Raw genomic sequence first — 23334 nt, forward strand, 5'->3', positions numbered from 1 at the left:
CCAATAAAACATTATTGTTAACAGGAATTTAATAAAACTAAGCAGTCTTAGAATTGTCTTCCATGGATTACTTTTTGGCATGTTTTGTTGACAAAATTATTTAAATGGAAAATAATAATTTTGTCCAAAATATGAGGAGGTTGGGCTACTTTTCATTAACAAAAGACATTTTATAAAATAAAAAGCAGCACAGTAAAGAATGTATTGTAAATGCAAAGCCAGATAAAACCAAGAAAAAAATAACAAAATACTAGTACGTCACACAGTTTGTAATCTTCCATCATCTGGACTTTGTCTTGTCCACACATCCCAACAGCCACTTGAAAACGTACTGCTAATTCTATGTACATCATTCTATGTACAACAGCTAAGATATCCTTATAGCTGCTCTAAAGACATCTGATATATTATCAGTCCATTTGGTGCTGAAAGTAGGAACCTCTGCTCTGCTGGGGGGTCCAGATGAGTATCTGGGTCAAAGGTGACTCATAGTCAAATATGGTACAGCTGGTCACAGACAAGAAGCTGCAATAACCAACCCAGGACCCAGTTTACAGTGAGACTGTGAGTCATCTCACATTGTCTACTAAGGTCAGTGATATCATTTTACCCTGCAAGGCAGAGACTAAACATCTGGATTCTGTTTTTACAGAACACAACTGAAAAGAAGAGTAAACCAGACAATGATCTGAAATACTACAATGAAGAGAGAGGAAAAAAAAGATTTACCCAGCACTGTAAGCTCAGCAATTTCACTTTCACGCTCTCCAACCATGTTTGTGCCGACGCACACATACTTTCCAGCATCACTCTTGCGGGCGTTTGTGATCATCAACTTGCCTCCACGTATCTGAGTGGATATAAGAAGGTAATTTGAAACTAAATAGAGGAGAAAAATACACTGTTTACAGCTGGCAGACACTGTAGGCTTCCTGACACAAAGAAAACAAAACAACAGCAATATTAACTTTGAAATGATCTAGATTGCTCTCAGTTGAAATGCTTTTTAAAAGTACATCCTTTTAAAATATTCACAATAAAGCACATTTCAACTACAAACTAATATTTATATTTATTAATATTTATTGCATTGTAAGTGTAGACCAATACAAAGTAGAGCATAACTGTAAAGTAGAGATGATATAGATGGTTTTATTTTTATTTACAAGTAAAAAGTAAAAATAAAACAATACATGTGACATTTGTATTTAGCCCAATTTAATCACCCAGTTAATGAATAGAGTGCTTATAGATTAGTTAGGTTATAAAGCAATACCCCAAGCTTTGGACAGACTAGTGCAATATCCCAAAATGAAAAGAGTATGACAAATCTACAAACCTTCCAAGCCACCTAAACTGACAGGGCATGGAAAGGACAAAAACCAACATGTTGAAGATGATGGTCTGGTTAGATCAAACCAAAATGTAACTTTTGGTGGCAGCGTCATGTTCAACAGGGATCGGAAAGCTGATGGATGGAGCTAAATAAAGGGCAACCTTGGGGGAGAATGTATTGAATGTACCAAAAGATATGAAACAATGGTGGAGACATGTTCCATCCAGTCTGACTGGGGTTTATCTATTTTGGACACAAATTGAAATCTCTAGATGTCGAAAGCTGGTAGTGACATATGCCAAAACATATTGCTGTGAAAGGTGGTTCTACTAGGTAGAATACAAATGAACACCACATTTTCAGGTTTCAGGTTATTTGTAACTCAATTTTAAAACCATGCATGATTGTATTTCCAATTCAGCACAAACTTCAGCCTAATGGTGTGTGACAAAATGTGGAAAAGTTTAAAGGGTATGATGAGACAATCAAAAATGTAACATCCCAATGTTAATCAAAACCTTCAAGATTTGATTAAAACACATTTATTAGCTGTTTTTATTTGTCATTGTAGAGTCAGCAACTGGATTTTCTTTTGTTTGTTCCTATTGTTAGCAGCCAGTGGGCCCGTTCCTCCTCAGGGTAAGCCATGTAAAAGAAGATTTTTGGACAGTCCCTGAAGTAACACCTGAGGCACTTTTGGGTTGGAAGCACTTCAACAGTCATCTCAAACAACTTGAGGACACTTTGGTCTATCATTGACCTTGGAACAATTTCAACAACAAGCATCTTGGATTGTCTTATATCCACTGTGTCAAAATAATTGCAAGTGAGAGCAAGTGAATGCCACACAAACCTGCAAGTAAATGAGTGTTTGTCCAGGTGAATGTCAAGTCTGTTATTTCCCAGGGCTTTGATTACAGGCCAGAGGACATGCTTTGTTCTCAGGCAGTCAGAAAGGCAATGTGGGGCCCGGCACAGGGCCCTTGGCCGCCCTCTGAGCTGACAACCATGGCAGTCAGTACAGACACAGACAATAGCATGGTACGCTAGTGATCTCTCAGCTCAGATTGAGCTTAAGGTTTTAAATGCACACATCAGCCTTCAGGACCAGATCTACCCCCTGCAAGCTTGTAATTGATATACCCATTAGAGAAGCACTGACAGAGAACCTGACACACTATATCACAAATGTCTGATCTGCCCGTGACTACCTTGTTAAACCCTGTTGCCAGGATAATCCCACACATTCTGTGATGTCTCAGTTGATCTACATCACAGCTCTTCATATGTTCATGAAGTTTGGCTAACTTTCAACAATGGGTAGCTTTTGCCATTCTTGCATAGCCACAAACCACATGGAGAACACAGCAACCTTATGGAAGAAGGTACTTTGGTCAGATGAGACCAAGATCAAACCTTTGAGAAAAAGGTGCCAGGAACATCTGGCAGATTCTTTTCTTCAGCACAGGTACATAGTCAAAGTTGACTGGAAAATGAATGGATTTAACTATAGGGCAGTACAAAACAAAAACCTGGCATTGCAAAAGACCTGGCATGGGTACACAGATCCTAAATATACAACAATATGCTACTTAATATATCTATGAGAGGTTAACATGATAAACCTGACGACATACTGTTTCCTAACTTGCCACTTAACTAGGATTTTAAAAAACATCTCCTATGTATTGTAGTTTACCCTGCAGCTTACCAGTTACCTGCAAAGAAGGTCAGGAAGGGGACACAGCAAACATGTGGAACAAGGTGCTTTGTACAGATGAAACCAAAACTGAACCTAATGACCTAGTACATGCAAAATGGTATGTATGGCAGAAGGCCAACACTGCACATCTACCTAAACACAACATCTCTACAGCAGAAAATAGTTGTGGCAGCATCATGCTGTGTGGAGGCTTTTCTTGGTTTAAATCAATGATTAATGTCAAAGCATATTCATGTCCTCAAATGGCCTACATTCTTTGACGTCTCAGTTAATCTACATGAGAGCACTTCACATGTCCATGAGTTTGGCATGATAAGCCTAAAACTAATCTGGACAAATCTGGACACATTATGGTCCTAAAACATTGTTTGGCCCTTCACCCTGTGTTAAAAATTAATAGTAAAGCAGGAGACAGAGAGGCTGTGGAAAACCTGCTTATTTAGGGCACCCCGTGGTGCTGGAGGGGTTTGAAGTATCATTATGTTACTGTTTGTTTGAGGAAAGGCTTAACAGCTAAAATACTGTGACAATCACAAAGGCCCAAGGTCAGGGCAGCCCAAACAGCACAGAAAGGGGGTGTACCGTTGTATCCAAAGAGCTTTGACACGAGGATCAACTTAAAGGCTGTCTATTCTATGCTTTTTCTTATCTCTGCATACCTGTAGCAGTTTCCATATCCCCCTCTGGCATGTGTGAAATGCCAGACCAGCAGGAACCCTGAGACTGGGCTAAAGAAGAAGAATGCAGTGGATCTCTTCCTTTTTCCCTATATATACTCGTTCTCTACATACGTTCTCGCAGCACACAAGCCTGTCGAAAGTGCCAACAATCTGATAATTGTCACTACATTACAGAAACTGCTCTATACTGCTGCTGTTTGTCTCATCATTTGGCATTGCTAATAATGTAACCCCCCCCCCGCCACATTCAGCATCTTGCTTGTTCGTATTCACACAGCAATTCATTTTTTAAGCTTATTAGCCACAACTACAGTATAACACAAAAGGAAGAGGACAACGTGCTGCACAGCTGCCATTTACAATGCTGCTGGCAAGCTAGAGTGCAAAACAGATATTTGACAAGGTTTAAGTGCCTGAATTATATTATTTTCCTCATTTGTTTATTTTTTTCCCCTGTGTTATTCCTGGTAGACTAGCTTTTGCAACAGCCATGATTAGCTGCAGCTAGATGTAGAGAAACAACCTCACCATTAAAAGCTCTTTGGGAAACCTTTTAAAACTAGTCCATTTGACAGACACATTCTACATTCCATGCTACTGGTGTTTGCAAACAGCCAACTGAAAAACAGAAAATAGAGATCTATCTTTTAGACATATCTATACAAATGATTTATTCTGACTTTTTGGTGCTTTTGTTGTCCTGAACAGATTTCATGTATATATCCTAATAAAGATTTTTTTTACTGATCGGTAACGAGGTTCTTGATTAAACTCAACTACTGGTGTCTATTTTTTGTCTCCAGTCTCTGATTCTGTCAGCGACACCACCAGGGAGTTTACTAATTGCATTTTGTGTGGCCAATTTTATAATAAACAAAATTGTTTATGCTCAACAAGCCGTATCAAAATGAAGGGTAAACATGCTAATTTTAGTCTAGTATTTCAGCAAAGTGCTCGATGTGACTATGCAGGAGAAACATTGGAATTTATTGAAACATATGAAAAACCAATGCACACTTCGGTTGACAGACCATTAAAATAGCTGTCTTAACTGGGTAACCCATGTTAAGACGTTTCAGCATGTTGCAACAAGAAAGAGTTAACCGAACCAAACAAAATGGAAGCTGGCTAAGAAGGACCCCCATAACAATCTCAGCTGTTCATCCCATTAAAAAAGATTATGACCTCTGTGCCTTCTCCTCCCTTCCACATCCACTTACCAGGTTTACTGTATCATAAACAAACTCTGGACATTGCCCCATGATTGTCCCAATTCTGTTGACATGGCCCTCCAGAGGACAGTATCCAGGCACCTATCCATCACCACAGTAGTACACATTTTTAGATGGTCAAACAGGACTTCTAGCAGGCTGATTAAAGAGGTCATTAAGGAGCGCAGTCTGTAAGGCTGCATGTTTGATGTGAGGTTTATAGTGAGCAACAGCAGCTGTTCAAAGCCTGTTTTCAGTTCCACAGAATTCTGAAACCTGCTGCAGGCTACAAAAGCACAATTCAGTGTCATTTGTTGTGCACAGTGGTGGCAACAGTATACACAATCTTTATTCAAAGCATTTCAAATGTGAGATAAAAATAAATCAAACAAAAGAAAAAGCATGTTGTGTTTAAACGGAATAATATCAGTCAGTGTGTGAGCAAACTATAAAAGCAATACAAAACATGCGAGGTTACAGTTTGAAAGGTGCCTTGGTATCAGGCAATGAATAAAACCGAAACAATGACAAACCAGATTCATGATGCTCTTTTATATTATACATTATCAAATATCCAGCATACATTTTCTTTTTGAACTCTGTAAAACATAAAAGATGAAGAAACCCATGTGACAAAATGCTTTTATCTGTATTATGGCTACATCTGCAGACAAAACTCAATGACAGATCAAGCATAATATATACTTCTCTTTAACTAGATTACTTGCTCATTTCTTTCAGTTTTGCTCTTTAGCAGCAAAGCATGGTCTCTTAATCTTCTGCAGCGGCTCTTTGTAAAAAAGAAAATAGCTGCTCTGTGTATAGTAGTCTGTATTAAACATAACTGTTCTCATTTAACAAACTGTTTACAGTTATTTGGTAAAGACAGTGAATAAAACTGCAATCATTCACTGTTTTGGAGCACATGTCTGTGCTTGGTAGAATTCTTGGAAATGAGGATTTAAAAAAGAAAGTTTTGCTCAGATCTTTAGTAAGAACACATGTGGAGCTGATTGATAAAATGGTGCTGGCTTTGCTGGTCTTTTAATTAAAGCTGACTGTCAATAGCCGCTTGGATTCTGCAGCAGAAGCAGATTCTGAGTAAAACGTTCTCTTTTTTGAACCTGATTAGGTCATTCCTCCATTTCCAACTTATCAATAGACTCACAAATCAATACAAGCCTCCTGACTAATGAAACAGAACTAACTGTGACCTACATCATTACATTTCAAAATTCAAACATTTCAGTTTAGGACTTATTTAGGGGAGAAGACTCAAAGTTAGCCATTTTCAGTAGCAGTAAGGTGTTAAATGAAGTCAAAGAAACCACAGAGATATAAGAAGCAATTAAGACAGGGGTAACAAACTAGCTCTTTTTTATTCTTTTGAGCTATTGACCTTAATCTTGAATAGAAATCAGTCAGGAAGGTATCAACAGATCAAAGCTTTACATGAACTCCAAACTAATTAAAATATATATATTTATTTTACAACAAGCAGTCTTTATAGATTAAACATTTTTTACATCAATTTCTACAATGCAACAGGTGATGTACTTACAGTGATCCTCTCATCTCTGTCATCGATATTTACTCCATCTTTTTTCCATGATATGGTGGGTTCCGGATGACCACGTGGAGGCTGACACTCCAGGACAGCGGGTTCTCCTGCTGCAACAATCACATCTGCAGGGTTTTGCCTGAAGTCATCTCGTAGAACTACGAGAAACAGTAAAGAGAAAAGACAATTTAGAGAAATACAGGAAAAAAAAAAACAAATGTCATTGTTTAACAGATGACCAGACTCTGGTACAAGAGCATGACTTATATTTACAGCAAAAGCTAGCAGGGGAAAATTAATTTTAAGCCTTTTTTATTATACTACATATGGAGTGGTACATAGATTTTTTTTAACATACATTTTAAAACAATTTTCTGCTGATGAAAAAATTCACAATCCTTTTCCAAATTCTATTTGTCTGTCATTCAGCTATATAATAACCGTGACAATTTCATCAGCACTTCTTATGCGCATAACCTTTGTTTTTGTTGACTGAACCACATAGATTTGCAAATCAAGTAACCCTCATATATACAGCATACGATGCTCATCAGTTCTCAATCATCACTTCTTCATTCACCCCCCAACCCTGACGCTGTATATTTATATGTCCTGCACTCATTTAACCTTAAAGATCTAAATTAGCCTTCAACCCCCAGTTCTTAAAAAAATGGTGACATAGCCTTGGATTTGTGTAATGAACCTAAAGACGGTCAGTATCTTCTTAATGTCAGATCTACTGTATTCATACCAATCTAATACTGTATTGGTCTGACATGATGAACTGAGCAATTCTGGAGTTAATTTTGGGGCCTCAGTGAAATATTACAAACATGACTACAAGTCATCAGTTAATCTGCCTCATCAGAATGCCACATTAATATCACATTTTCTGAGAGTCATAATCCAATTTCTGAGGACGTAGCACAGCTTACAGTCTCTCCAGAGTTAAATAAATTTAAGATTTACCAAGACAAAGTGTGTACAAAGGAATTTGCTTCCATTTGCAATGTGTCTTTTTTTGGCTGTACTCACTTTATTTCCTCCAGAACCCCAAAGGCTTTTAAGTGATGCAACCCTGTAAACCTATGTCTGTACACAATTTCTTGATATTTCTCTCATGAAAACATTAAACCTGGGTTATACATCTTGTTCTGTGAAAAGATGCATAAAAACAAAATTATGAGACTTGTTTTAATTAAGAGTATTTTAAATATCTTCTCCACTATTTGCATCAACCACTAAAGAAACAGCTGAGGCTCGGATGAAAGCTCTTAACCTGTACAACCCACCTGAGTAATAATCTATGTAAGAAAAATAAAAAATGGACATAACTTATTTGAAAACTCTGAATGTCGCATTAGAAGAACAACAACTAGAAATGTACTAAATTAAACTATTATTATATGTTGCCTCCAATTGCTCATACGTCATTTTAGTCAAATATTAAAGTCAGTCCCAGCGAAGGACCCCTCACCTAATGACAGCCAAGGACTTCCTGACTAGAATCTTTAGATTTTTACTGTGTCCATCTCAAGCACTGCTTGGTGCTTTGTGCACCAAACAATTTTCAATTCAACAACAAGAATTTTGTTTTGGAAAAAGAAAAACCGTCTATTATTGCATAATAAAATTCACTACCTAAGAGGTGCTAATTCATAAGAATAGTACGAGATTTCAACAAAGATTTCTACTAGAATGGTATGACTCATCTGCTGAGAGGGGTCACGCTGTATGTCCACACATCTATTCACAATGTGCTTTAAAACCAGTTTAAATGCAGTTTCATGACGGACTTCCTAGATTTTGGGCCTGTATTCAGCGCCACAGCTGTGTGGTGAGTTCATTCTCTGCGGTTACCAACGGATCGAGTCATTCAGGAACGCAAATGTAAACACTAAACATCTGATCCATTAAAGCATCAATTCCATCTAAAGAAACACTCTGTGTCGGTAAAACAAATCTGTTCTGGAGAGGATTACTAAAAAAGTCAGCAGTCTTGAGGAGCTAAATGAGCCAAACATTGAAGATGCCGCTGCCTCAAGTCATTCAATGATTGAGATCCACTTAAAATTTTTAAATAAAGAACAGGGTCCAGTGTAGAGTGTAATAAATGCATTTTGCTGGGCTCACTGTTGTTCTTTAAGCTAACATTCACATGCAAATGTCCCTTTGGAAAAGAAAAAATATAACTTGTAAGGAGGAAATGGCTGAGGGAGAGGGGGTGGGCATCCTTTAGTGTTTACACCAACAGCACTGTGACCTCCAACCCCTTCTCATCAGCACTCACTCCCTCACCTCCCTGCCCTCTCTTCTCCTGCAAACCAACACTTCTTTGTTATAAACACAGCTGAGTACAACACAGCAGAGAGCCCTGAACATCTGCGTAGTGGAAAACAAATTCCTCTGGGATGGAGGCAGCCAGACGGTCTCCCAGACAGACAAACGGGTCTAGATCCGGATGGTCTGAACTCATTTGCTAGTCAGATCCAACCTGTAACAGAATAATTTGCTTCTGGTCCTCTTGGCTCTGTCTAATGCTGATCCTGTTTACATACATAAAGTCCTGCACACCCTTTATGTTCCCCTTCTTGGACTCAGAGAAGGAGAAGAAAAAATGCTCTCACACTGTGTGCTGTCCTAAGAGTGTGTGGTGTGGTCTGTATCTGTGTTTAGGATAATGAGCCAACTCCACTATTCTGTCTCTCATGTGAGTTTGCAGCTGTCCCCTAGCAGATAATATTTCCTGGGCTATTAACAGGAAAGCTAGACTCAGTGTGTGTGTGCACACAGAGATTTAGATTTTGTAGTCTAATATGTGGAAATGCGCCACAGCCACAGGTCCCAGCATGAAGACGGCTCTTTGTCCATCCTGGATTTGCTCAAATATGCTGATGATGGGATGGAACCGGGTGGATATCCGGACCTGGACAGATATCAATTTGCTTTGTCAAGGTAAAGGGATCCGTTCTGCACCACATTTTCTCTTTTCTTTAGTCAGAACAAAACACTTCTTGTCTCACATGATCAACATGGCATGCTGTGAGACTGGTGACTCTGTATAAGAAAAACATATTTTTCAAAACGCAGCTTGTACAGTACAAACACTTTGAGTTTATTCACATTTCGTACAACTACAAACCTCAATGTATTTTATCGAGATTTTATCAACACTATTGAAAATACTGGATGATTGTACAAAATGATACATCGTTTCAGATTTCTTTTAATAATGCAAGTCTTGCAAATGCGGTGTCCATTTGTAGAATTTCAAGTTGTTGGGATTATGTTTTTAACAGCATTGCACATCTAGACTGAAATTCCTGCCTAGTTTTCATTGCTTTTTCCTGGAATTTGACTGGGCCACACAACAAATGAATATGATTTTCATTCCAGGAATGTCCTGTATTTAGCTCCATCCATCTTTCCATTAAATTCGACAGGTTTTCTTGCTCCAGCTAAAGAAAGGCATCTTTACAGCACAATGCGGCAATCAACATGATCTAATATGGGGATGGTGTGAGCAAAACTTGATCTGTGGAATGCATGAGCAAAAGGTGTCCTGTCAACAGATTCTCCCACATGTGGATCTCTGCAGGTTCTCCAAAGTTACCATGGGCCTCTTCGTTGCTTCTCTGATTAATGCTCTCTATGCCCAACCTGTCAGTTTAGGTGAAAGACCCTGTCTTGTTATTTTTGTAATTGAGTGAGACTCCTTCAGTGTTAGATTGAACAATACAGCTCTCCACTGATACATATAAGTGTCCTTGATGTTTCTAGTGTGTCCCTTGGTCTTAATGATGCTGTTTGTCCATTAATATTCTCTAATTAAACTTCCCAGGCACCTTAGATTACTTTGAGAAAATACAGTAGCAAACTGATGCTGCACTGAATATACAATACTCACAAAAAGTTAGGCATATTTGGCTTTTGGGTTAAATTTATGTCAAATGTTCACACTACACTGATATTATATCATGAAAGTAGGACATTCAAATAGACCCATGCAACGGTGATTTCCTCATCTGAAATAATTTATTGAAACAGACACCAACAATTGTAGTGAGTTTACCACCATAAAAAAATGTCAATGTCTCAATTACATGTTATGTGCATCAGTTACAGTTTGACATCCACATCTAACGCTGTTCAAAACTCGACTTATTGTCTGCTTAGGCATGGCGTCCCACTCTTCTTGAAGGGCGTATCTCAGGTCATTGAGGTTCTGCGGTACAGAGTTAGGTGCCTCTCAATGGTAACTTAGTTGATTCTATAGGTTTTCGTTGGAATTCAGGTCTGGGTAAAGTGCAGGCAAATCCATTTGAGGTACCGCAGTCCCCAGCAGCCATTCCCTAATAATGCGCTCTCAGTGAGCGGGAGTATTGTCATCCATGCACATAAAATTAGGCCTGCGTTGGTTATGAAGAAGCACAATGACTGGAATAATAATGTTATTCAGGTACCATGGACTTGTCACTTTACCAAAGTGTATGGCAGTTCTGTATTTACTAGACACACCTGCCCACACCGTACCACCACCAAAGACTCATCTGGTATTGCATTTTAGGTTCATCCTGACAATTCATCCGAGAGCTGAATATCCATTATTTTTTGTGAGAAGTGTACATACTTCAGATGCCATCATTTCTTACATTCAAACCCTCTCCTAAAAGGTCGCTTTTGGTTCTGGAAATTCACAGGTTGATCAACTTCATAGCTATCCTCTGTCCACACACACACACACACACACACACACACACATGCAGCCTTTTCTACAGGAAATTGAAAACAGATGTTTAAATGTCAAATTAAAATAAGATTCCAGTGTTGCCTCTCCAACATTAATGAAAGTGAAGACCTAATGCCACACAGAAGTCTGAGTGGAAAGACCAGATGAGCTTTGTTCTGAGGAAATTAAACCAAGTAAAACAAGCTCCCTGCAAATCTATGGAAGGATACAAAAACACACGCATCAAGGAATTAAAGGTTTATCAGAAAGCACATGGAGTCAACTCAGCAGAGAGACAGAGGACAGCATGTGTATCGCTTTTGGCTTTATTCCTTGAATAATGAAAGACAAGGCTAACCCCTAAAAGGGGGAGCAAAGTAATTGATGAAATCACAAAATCAACTACAGAGAAGAACAACAAGAGAACGAAAAACTATTAATTTCTTCTTTTCTGTCTCTCCTTCAGGTTTCCTTAAGGCATCTCAAGCCCAACTTTGAATTGCTGTAACAACTTGAGGATATCACGGAAATACAATCAAATAATTTGAGAACATATTAGGTTGGGACAAAGCCACGGTACAATGAACCTTGAAAAAACATCAAATGCCACAGCAGACCCAGATGTTCATGCTGAAAATAGTCCGATCCAATTTTTTTATCATATCCATAACAATGTATAAGACAAATATTGATGACTGTTTTTTTTAAGCCATAGGAAAAATAGCCTTCCTTATTTGTAGGTATTTTTCCATCCTGATCCTCTTTAGCCTATCCACTATTTGGACCTTTCCTCCAACCACAATGCATCTCGCACTTTGTCTTAAAATTTCTCACCCTCCCCTTGGACATGTGACCTCGTTAGCCTACCTGTTTCTCAGCTCACAGAGACTGAAGAGCTTACATGAAAGACAGCCTCATGGCGATGGTGTGTTAACCCTCGGTGGCCCATTGCAAGGCTATTGCAGGTGGATAATTTGCCATAGGCGTATGCACAGTGAGCATGTCTGTTTGCACTGCATACATGTGTAGTTCTCCTGGAGGGTGTGAAGATATAGTGAGACTCTAACAGTACTTTGAAAAAAAAACTCCCCTTCTCCATCTTCACCAGAGAGATTAAACTGTATGAAGTGAACTCCCTTGTCTTTCTCTGGCTCTCAGCCCTTTGTTCTGAGCTCTTGGCCACCTTGCAAACACACTTTACATGTAATAATGTCTTGGACAGAGGATTATACTTTTGAGCTTTACACGCAATAACACAGAAATAAAACTGACAAGTAAGAGAATTGAAATAAAAGTTGACATCACCATAAAACCTTCAAATATATTCCACTTGTAAATCTTTTGTTCTTTTGTCATTAAGTTTATGGTTTTGGATATATGTTAATATATTGTATGCATAAATCATTTTAATGACAATAGACGCTCTCGGTAAATCGGTGACATTCCATAGGAGGTCACATATGCAGGGCCACACTGGTTTGAAGTACATGAAAGCCTAAGTTGCCTGTTTGACCGCCAAATATCTTGTGGATACTTGTAAATATGTCAGATATCATCCTGACGGCCTTTAGGGTTCTGCACCTGCACGCTCCAGATGCTGTGAGATCATTGTTCGCCTCCAGTGCATTGTTATGTCACTGAGCAGAGACAGGATGTCTGCGTTAATACATGTTGGAACCTGAATTTGTATATATAAATAAATGACACACAGATCTATGAGAATAAAGATGACTGCACACCTGGTTTTTTTGTATCTAAAAATAAAATATAGCTATTTAAACGTGTTAAAAGGAAATCAACAAGGATTGTGTTAAAACTGTGTGGCACAACAGATGTAATCCAAGTAAAATGTAAATTTTCCTTTTTTGATAAGCAGAATTTCTCAGTTAAAATTAAGAATTGATGCTTGATTGGTAGTTTGTGTACCACTCCTCCATTAATGCTTTGGCTGCATTACAATAAATGTGGTATAATTATCAATACCAACAGTCATGATGGATTGTTATCTTCTTTCAACAGACTGTAAAGAAACCGGTAGTCAATGGTCAACAGATAATGCCTTCAGTCCATCAAAGCAGCCGACTAAATATTTTTAAGAATGAAAAGGTGGGCTTATGCAAACCTTGTGGTCATGATCAACATTCTATCAAGTTTGGCAACATTCCACAAACTTAAACATTAGAGATGTCGCAACAAATTCCCTGGTGACTTTAATCGGTCCACATTCAGCTTAATAGCCCCTGACTCAAAAAATATGGATGATCTTACACTCACTAAATGCCTCATATCCAAGCACTACCAGGTTGCTACAACAACACTATATATGTGGATGTTGTTACTCGGGGAAGGCTTTAACTTACTAGTTATTAGTATTGAGTTTTTTAAAAGGAAATCAGAAGGAGGTACAGAGATGTTGGAAATTGTTTAAAGTGAAACTCTAAACAACTAAGAAATGTCAGATCATTTACAGTTCCATTAAGGCTGTGAAACAGCGACCGAGAACAAGTTTTTCAGCAGACAACAAGAAGGCATCTCATAGAAGGTTTTATATTTTTGAGCTTACAACCTCCTTCTGCCAGAAAAGATGCTGGATTTAATCATGTTAGCAGCAGGGTTCCAAACTTTGCTTTTTGCAATGGTGCTCTACAAAATTTACATGCACTCAAACTTTAAAAATTCTGCCTCACAATATTGGTGCATCTTTGCATTTTAGTAACTCAGCAGTAAGCAGGACAGGTAGGTGGAGAGGTGTAAATAATGAATGACCACTAACAGCAGGAGGCTGTAAAAAAACCTGCTTCGGCAGGTCAAAACATTACAAAAACTGGAGATGAGAGATCATCCATAATTTATTTGGGTACATTTAATATGACAATAAAACAGAGGGATTACTTTTCACACTGGCATTAAAGTCTGCCCAGTAGATGCTTAAGAAGAGCATAGGTCTCAAGTATATAGTGTATTATATTGACATTTTGAGTTTCCCAACCAGATTCCTAACTTGAATTTGATAGTCTGTGGAGTAAACTAAAGATTATGGTGATGACAAGGAGGCCTTCCAACCTCAAAGACTTGGAACCCATCACCAAAGATAAATATCAAAATACTAATGAAAACATGCAAAATGCTGGTGAGCAATTATAGATTTTTCAACTGATTATTAAGAAGAATATAAATAATTTTTATTCTTGTGAGACCAACATTTTTGATAATGGTGACCTGAACAGTTGAACTGAGAAGGAAAGACTTTATGTGGAAACCATATCAGATGGTGAAAATGTCATTTGACCAGCATCAGAAGAATAAGCGCTAATATGTGCTAATAATTAATGGGACAAACAAACATAAACATAAACAGCATCACCCCGGGAACTGTTGAAAGTCAGCATCTGCTGGTTTGAGTGTGATGAGGGAACCGAGGCACGATCTTTGTGGAATACTATACCTACTCATAAGGGCTCTGCAAGCTGCATTGGCACAGAAGAGGACAAGTTTGTACTTGTGGTTCCCCTGAAAAGCTACAGAGAGTAGAGGGGTTGAATTGTTTCCTCATAGGACCTCATGAGTGCTATTATCCAAAAACAATTATCCAATACAGGAAGACAAGTTTTTCCTCATGGACACACACATACCTAAAAGGAAATTTAGCCCCCAGCCGAACAGACAGAGAGACCATTGAGTGCCTGTGTTTGTTTAAATGGTCATAACTCTTCACGTCAGGCCTGAGGAGAGAGATGGCGTTTGGTGAACATAGTGAAAGGCACGGAGGGCAGTGGGGAGGTAGGTATATGTGGGTGACTGAGTGAGTGACTGGCTTGGCACCTCATAGTTCAATAAACAGTGTTTGTTTGATTGGAGTGCTGGCCGAGTGGGAGTTGGACTAAAGCAAAGAGAGTTGAGTGCTCAAGCTGCAAAGGCTAAAATCTAAGAGACAAAACACAACATGCAGGGACCAACTTACTTGTGTTCTCTCTAAGAATGTTGCAACAAATAAAGGAATAAGCATCTCATAAAACCATGACAGGAACACCCAGCAACTAAATCCAGACTGTGCAACAACATCTGCTTGAAATTATCCCATTTACATTGAGAGACTAAAAAACACAGACACCCCCTCTTTGAATTTAGGAGCTTTTCAAATATCAGCATGTAGATTCAGACTACACATGAAAGGCTTAAACATGTACTAGGAAAGCTACACTCTTCTAATTAGGTAAAGGGCCAAGTAAAATAAAATCCACATTCAGGCACAAGCATAATTAATGGAATTACATTTTGTTTCCATTTATAAACAGTGCTTTGGCATCAGTTAATGCAGTAAAATAACAATGAAGGAGATATTGCTGGGAGAAAGAGGTAAATAAATGTTTTACAAGCAAAAAAAATTACCTTTATTTGCAACACTCTCACAAGAAAAGAGGTACAGCTACAGCAACACAGCGGCACTCCACACATAAATATCTGTTATAAAAGTGGGATGTTTGTAATATCTCCAACCTAGCCCACAATGGTTTGATTGGTTTCAGTTTTTAGATAAAAAAAAAAGATTAATTGACCAGAAAAAGTTTTCTTTTCACTGTTTTAAATTTGGTCTACAATTTGACCTCAAATCTCCTAGGATGAGGAGAAACCAAAAACCTTGGTTCAAGTACAGCCTCTAGCAGTTAGCTAACTAACTACAGACACAAAAAAGAGCAGATGTAACATTATCTTACCTGCAATCAGTTATACATGTACTTTATGCTCTCTCACTAATGTCTGTCCCTCAAACAACACTGCCAGAAGAATTGTGGCTTTGTTCTCACATATTTTCAGAAAATGTTAACGGTATGTAAACATATCAATATTGTATTTAACATATGTTGTCCTTTAGATATAGCTTTTCAGCATAACCTAATATTTAACAAAAAAAACTCCTAATGTAAAATTTAGAAAGGGATTATAAAAGATAAACATTTCCTATAAATACTAGAGATGCGGAGAAATCAGCTGGTGACAGGAATCAAACATTTTTCTGTTTAATCTTACTTGACCAACCAGCCAGCCCAAAACTCAAAAATCTAGCATTTTTACGATTAATGCACACACCATGTGACTAATTTCTAATTTGATGTGGATCCTGTTCTTGAGGGAAGTTGACCCAGATTGATCCAGTTTCATTTGGGCTGAAGAAAAATGAGAGAGAGCAGGAGTTTCAGCAGAAAACAGAAAAAAACTGGATTTGGAAATGTTGCCGTCCTTTTTGAAATCTCACAGTTCAGGTAAGGATCTAAATTAATTCAATTCAATTCAGTTTATTTATATAGCGCCAATTCACAACACATGTCATCTCAAGGCACTTCACAAAAGTCAGGTACATACATTCCAATTAATCCTAACCATTGAGCAGTGCAGTCAGATTCAGTTATTTATTCAAATTTATACAAATTATCTAAGGGAATACGCAGAGACTGTTGTTTTGCTAATGCTAGCTACATATGTCATGCAAATCATTAATATAAGATGCTCTCTTATAAACACAGTGTGATGTTGTCTAGGTTATAGAAATAAATAATTAATGACCTCTCATGGTAGAGAGAAATGTCTTGGTAAAATGTATTTTGCTGCTGATAGGTTTTGCAAAAAAAAAACTGGAGATTGGATATCCACTTTAGATTGGTTCGTAATTTATGATAAAAACATTTAATTCCGGCTTGCAAAAAACAGAAACAACAAAACACATAAAAATGTATCATATTTTATTGTACATGAATTAATTTACCCTCATGCTATAAAAATCCTGTGTGTTAAAAGGATAAAAAACTCAAAAGTAAAAAGCATTTCTTTGTTAGTCTGAATCCTTTAGAGTAGTTGATTCAATGGCAATTTCTGATTCTGCATTCTGCTTAGTGTAAGTGGAGATGATGTATGTGATTCATAATACTGTTTAAGTCCTCAGACCTGAACAAAACTAGTTACCTTTGGGGTTGAGAAGAAAATCTTAGATGTAGCTGAAATAATGCCAAAAACTAAATGTCTGTGTGATCAGATACTACTAGAGGTAAGTGAAAAAATATTTTGTAACCTTTCATGAACTTTTGCCTCCTTCCTTACTCACTGCTGCCTTCTTTTCACTGCCTTAGCTTTATCTAGATGTGTCATGTCTCCACAGTGTAACATCATGTTATACAACTATTGTGGAAAAGCAGACATTTGTCACTACAGAATGCTCATTTATTATTTTAAAGCCCTTTGCCTCCCCAAAAACAGCCATAAAAATCCAAGAGCATCTATTTTGAAATATCTTTATTGTGGCTGGTAATAATTGTGAGGTTTTAAACAGCTCAGCTCACATTGTGTCACTTGCTGTTTTCTGGCAATATCTCAGTGGGAGCTGACCTTCAGTCTGTGTGGCCCCTCTAGCTAACCTTCCTGCAGCATCTGTAAGGATGAGGACCTTATTAAAACAATCCAGCCAATTAACATTCCTGGCTTTTGGAGGTCCATCAGCTCTCCCCCCTTGAAACCTCCTCCACTGCTGCTCCTTCAGATTCAACCCCCTTCTTCTCATTTTTATTATGACAAAGAAGCAGTGTGGGACCTAGAGCAGTGATGACAGCCTTAAATAGGAGTGAAAACATAGATGTGAGGCAACTTGTTTTCCTTCCTGCAGAAGTGAGATCCATGTTGTTGTCTGGTTCAACATGCATGCTTGTTTTCCTGCCCATCTGTGTAACTGTGTCTTGAAAAAAACAAATAGGGACAGAAGGTGCAGATACATAATGGATAAATGGATTAGCACCAGTCAGAATGGCACAGTCATTGTAAATGCTCCCAAGAGAATGCGACATGCATTGACACAGACTCATTTGTGCAGCGAGAACAATAACTGAAGGTGTCCTGCAACAGGAACATACAGCTAGCTAACTCAGCTGGTTGTAGGACAAATTAAATCCATAAACACTGCACACTTTCCTGCAGAGGGCCATTTGACCTATTGCTTGCCCTCCTCGGATCATTTTGGAGCACAAACATCTGCTGTGGGTCTTTTCCACTCCATTATTATTCTGAGATCCTACAGCCAGATAACAGGACATTCCTCAGTCTCTAGCTCATCTTCTCAAAACAAAGCCATATTATCTACAAACAGTGGAGACTGATACAGTGGTATTAAATAGCAGTGCTGTGCAAATTGCAGGAGAGAAAAGGGAACAGAATCCTGGTGTGGATGGGATGAGATGTTTAAAGTCTACCCCTGCTTGCTCCGGGTCAAGTGGATCTTCCACTGGATAATATGGAACCACTTCCACTTCTGCAGCATAGTAGGCTATACTTACAGTGTCTAAAACATTCATACATCTTGAACATCTCATTTTGTCAAGTAACAGCCACCATCTCCTATGTATTTTATATTATAAATTACATGATAAACCAACACAAAATAATGCAGGATTATGCATTGGATTGAAAATAAAACATAGTTTTTCATCTTTTTTTACAAATACAAATTACAAAATATGGCATGCCCTAGTAATTATCCCCATTGCTCTGATACCCTGAAATAAAATCCAAAAGTCACAAGTCATGCACTCCACAAATCTGACCTTTGTGTTAGAATAGCAAGAAGAAAGCCATGCTCAAAGAAACATAACAAGTGACATTAGCAGTTTGCCACAAGCCATATAAGAAACAAAGCACTTATGAGAAGGTACCTCGGCTAAGATGAGAAAAAAAATAGAACTGGCAGAAAGTTAACTGTAAACTGCCATGAACACACCATGCTCAATGTGAAACATAGTTTTTCTTAGCTGGGTTGGGGTGGGTGGTTTCACAAGCTATGAACTTAGTCAATGTTCTGAAATTACAGCTATCTTTTGGGGTATGTCTCTACCAGCTTTGCGCATCTAGATACTGAAATTTTACCAATTGTCTTTTGCAAAACAGTTGAAGCTCAGACAGACTGCATATGTAAATTTAATTTTTTACCATAGAGTCCAATTTGGACTTAGGTCTACACTTTGATTGGGTCATTCTAACACATTGTCATAATGCGATATTTTGTGGCTGGACCAAAGGCAGACAAGCACGGAGGAAGCAGAGTGGGATCAAAACTCGTCCTTTATTACAGAGTTCACTCACATGAAGGCGAGTTGCAGGGCGACAGGATAATCCAGTTTATAAAGCATTTGAAAACAGGATCGACTGCGGACAAAATCCAGAGAATCATCAAAGAGACGTAACGACACCGCGTGGAACAAAGGACAAAGACGAACTTAAATACAGACGAAGGTCAATAGTGCAGGTAATCAGGGAAACAGGGAACAGGTGTGACATGGAGGCAGAGGGAGCAGGTGAACCAGATAGGGATACACGGGGACATGGAGGGGCTCGACGAAGAACAGACTGCAAACACACCCAGGGAACCAGAACACATGGGAGAGAACAGAGACACAAAGGACAAGGCAGAAAACAAACTTCATAACTAAAGATAATCACCAAACCCATGAACACGGAGCAGAGCAGAAAAATAAAACACCGGAAACAAGGACTCAAAACTAACCATACTTAAGACAGCAAAATACCAGACAAATACCAAAACAAAAACACACACAGTGACACACATATGCTTTGAGCAAACATTTGCATTTCATGTTTCATGTGGAAATCACTTTTTCAGGCTGTTATGCAGTGTCCTTTGTTCTTCACACATAAGGTTTTGTATGTAGTCCTAAACGTTTAATTTTGCTGTCATTTGCCCAGAGCCTCATCTTACACATGTATGTCCCTACATGGCTTGTGGCTTACGTTCTTTACTTAAAATGTAAATACTGTTGAATATTTCGATGACAATGGCAACACCCCTATTTTCCTTAGCCTTTTTCATTTCTATTATCACAATGACTCCACCACTTTCCTATAGCAATAGTTTCTCAGCCACCAAGAACAGCGTCCAATGTAGGGTTAAAAGCACAGTTGACAGTCCATGGCCAAATACATTACTGGCAAGCAGAGCTTCAATGAATAGTGCAGGAAATATAATAGCCTAAAAGATATTACACTCAAGAAGTCCTTTCCAGCTGTGATTTTACACCCTTTGAAACTGTGATGACAATGGGAATTTGATACATGTATGGTCCTAGTTTATTGCATAAAATTTATGTTTGTGGTTGTAATATGACAATGTTTGAAAAAGTTCAAGGGGTATGAATCCACACTCTATAACCCTGCCAAGTGACTTTGTTACAAGTTTATTTGGGCTACATTTGACTGATTTGTGTTTAAGTAGAGCCAGTACACATGTGGTGTGTGGATGTTCTATGATACATGTTTAACTAATTAATAAAAAATGAATGTAAGTCTTGCTTTCATCTAAAACTAGTATGTGGGAAATGGGCTGGCTCAGAGGGAAATAGGGAAGGAAAAAAAAAAAACACAACAGGATCCAAATATAATGTTACAGCCGATCCCTTAGCCTTTCGTCATGGCCACTTTCATTTCCACCATGCTGATCCCACTCCAATCACTTTACCAGATGCGGTGGGACAGCAGGGAAGGAAAAGAGGATGAGGTGCGCAGAGGGAAGAAGTTGCAGAGGTTAAGTAAAAGTGGAGAGGTTGTGGGTCTTACCCAATTCTAGGGCACAGGAATGTTAAAGAGGGTGAGACAAAGCAAATAACGGTACTGGTATCCAAACATGTGCTGCCGTTCTGTAAGGAGGCACATATTTCTCTGATCAGCTGCCGTACCCATTTCAATGGTTTCCACATGGACCTTAAACTCTCCCAGATGGGGCATGAGAAGATAAAAAGATGCCCATAACCCTATCCGAGATGGGATCTGTTACAGTGGGAAGTGATATCCAAAAGAATAGAGCAAGGAAATGCTGTCAGATATAGTACACCCGGAAGAGACGGAGCTGAAATTTCATGTCCAACACTTGCCAAAGGTGTGAATTAATTCTCCTGTAAGATCAATACCAAAACATTTGTGCTATAGCTTTTCACTACACTTGTCAACTTGTTCAACATGCAAAATTAAGCATTGCTTGTGCCAAGGAAAAAAGTTCTGTAAATGTGCCAGAAATTACACTAATCCCTGTGAAACTGACGCAGAGAAAGGTCTAAAGACAGCGTTACGTCCTAGAGCCTCCTGCCGTTTCTCTTTATCTGATGAGGCACAGACAAAAGAAATGTCATTTTAAAGTTTTTACTACTTTGTTTTATGGGATACCTTGCTACTGTTAACATGCTGAAACATCCTAGTGAGCTGATTTATGTTGCTCCAAAACCAAGCCCAGCAGCATGGGGACTTTAAAGGTACTCCAAAATATCAGCTAGATTTATTGAAGCAGAAAAACAAATCTATTTTTTTTTACTCTTTCAAGCTGCTGCAAAGTTCTAGCTTCCCAGAACTCAATTTTGGCAACATGAAAACAGTCTGGCAAACTCAAAGGAGTATCAAGGTGCTTTTTTTGCAAACATATTTTGAGTGGGGATTTAAGCTTCTTAAATTTATTTCATCCTTAGTTGCAGCTCAAAGTTTTTTTTCTCCATCTCTTTTGGTAACGTTTTTATGATGTTCAGATTTCAAAAGTTTAATGAAATACCCAGGTAAATAAAGCTTAGTCTAACGAAAAGGCTGCCACTCATACAGCTGTCCTAAAAAATGCCATTATATCACATTGGTTTAATAAGACAAACTGCCATGTAATTGTAGTGTGAACTATCATAATGATACCGAAAGTATTCATAACATTTTCACATTTTATCATGCAATGACTATAAATTTCAAAATATTTAGTTTAGTGAAATGCCCCCACAACACAGCACTTAATAGATTTTAATTCATAATTATACATGTTTTGGTCTATCAAATAAAATCCTAAACAATACACTGATGTTTATGAATGTATAAGCAACAGGTTTTGTCCTGCAAGTACATTTCCTATAGGGAGAAGGAACATATGGCCTTCTATCCAAAACAATGTGGGTAAAAATGCACCATTCTGCTGAGCAGGTTTCTACAGAGACACCAAGGATGCCTTTTCATACTTTCTGCACTGCCGTTATTTTGAAATTGAGATGTGTAATTTGGACCTATGAAGAACCAATCAGTTTGTGTTGTTTGGCTGCATAGGTATAAAGAACAGGTCACAGGCCCAAGAATGGGTTTGTAATGTAACTGAAAATAAGATCACTCCTTTCCAAAATCTTTCCAACATCTGCTGTGCTATGGTTAAGAGCATGCATCTAAGTATGGTACTCCAGATGCAACATGGCAGATTAGAGGACCCTGCAGAAGATACTGATGTGAACTGAAAATAGTGCAAAGCTAAACACACCCTCTCTATGCCATAAGGCAGCATCCAGCATTCTGTGTGCTTTACATTTTCCAGCTAGAAAAAATTCCAGGTGAGGTTTTCAATTGGAAATAAAGTATTTGATTTGACATCAAAAGCCTAACCACCAGACTGCTACACAGATTCTTGCCATAAGCAATTTACCTACCACTGTAGTACCACTGTGTAGAACCACTGTTAAGATTATGCACTCCACATTATTGCGTAAATGAGTTCGAAGTGCTATTTAGTAAACAATAAAATGAGAATAAATGTATTTGACTTTATTTAAAATAAACATAGATATCATTGATTTTACTGCACATATTTATACATGCTGATCCAAATAGGTAGACTGCAGTCACTGAGCAGTGCAGTAGGACGTAAAACAAAGCCAACATCAAGCCTTCCTTAAAACTGTTCCTTGGCAAAAAGAAAAACAAAAAATTCAGCAATATGCTCATGAAGCTCTCAAAAGCATCATCATATTCCATAGCATCTTCTCAGCAAAGTGAACATCTTTGTTCAGACATCAAGATTTGGTGAACAGATAAACGTCCCCTCCATTCATTGCATATCCTTTGAGAAAAGAGAATGTCAGTTTATCATAAAACATTGCCCCCACCTTCCCTCTGAGCTCACCATCAAATAAACCAGTGTTTAGTTTTTGCCAGGACCAAAACATGCCAGCAAACCGATGATAAGAGGACACGCAGCCCAAAAAGCTACATTGTGCTCAACAAAGGAGAAAAAGCAGATCAAGGCCAGGATGCGCCG

At 38.2% G+C, this 23334-nt stretch overlaps 1 protein-coding gene and 1 long non-coding RNA gene across 7 annotated transcripts in view; one reads left to right on the top strand and one right to left on the bottom strand.

The window, feature by feature from the left end:
- Nucleotides 1-23334, bottom strand: part of robo1 (roundabout, axon guidance receptor, homolog 1 (Drosophila)) — a 337926-nt gene that overhangs the window by 60632 nt on the left and 253960 nt on the right. For all 6 annotated transcript variants that reach the window (XM_047390959.1, XM_047390958.1, XM_047390956.1 and 3 more), the window contains 2 exons: nt 6512-6669; nt 730-850 (listed from right to left, as the gene is read on the bottom strand). In XM_047390959.1, the coding sequence (XP_047246915.1) occupies nt 730-850; nt 6512-6669 (279 nt within the window). The remainder of the gene's footprint in view (nt 1-729; nt 851-6511; nt 6670-23334) is intronic.
- Nucleotides 9266-11830, top strand: LOC124883710. Its single transcript, XR_007042277.1, has 2 exons — nt 9266-9466; nt 11707-11830. It is a non-coding gene; the product is annotated as an uncharacterized LOC124883710 (long non-coding RNA).

The sequence above is a fragment of the Girardinichthys multiradiatus genome, chromosome 18, assembly GCF_021462225.1.
Source record: "Girardinichthys multiradiatus isolate DD_20200921_A chromosome 18, DD_fGirMul_XY1, whole genome shotgun sequence".
NCBI lineage: Eukaryota > Metazoa > Chordata > Actinopteri > Cyprinodontiformes > Goodeidae > Girardinichthys > Girardinichthys multiradiatus.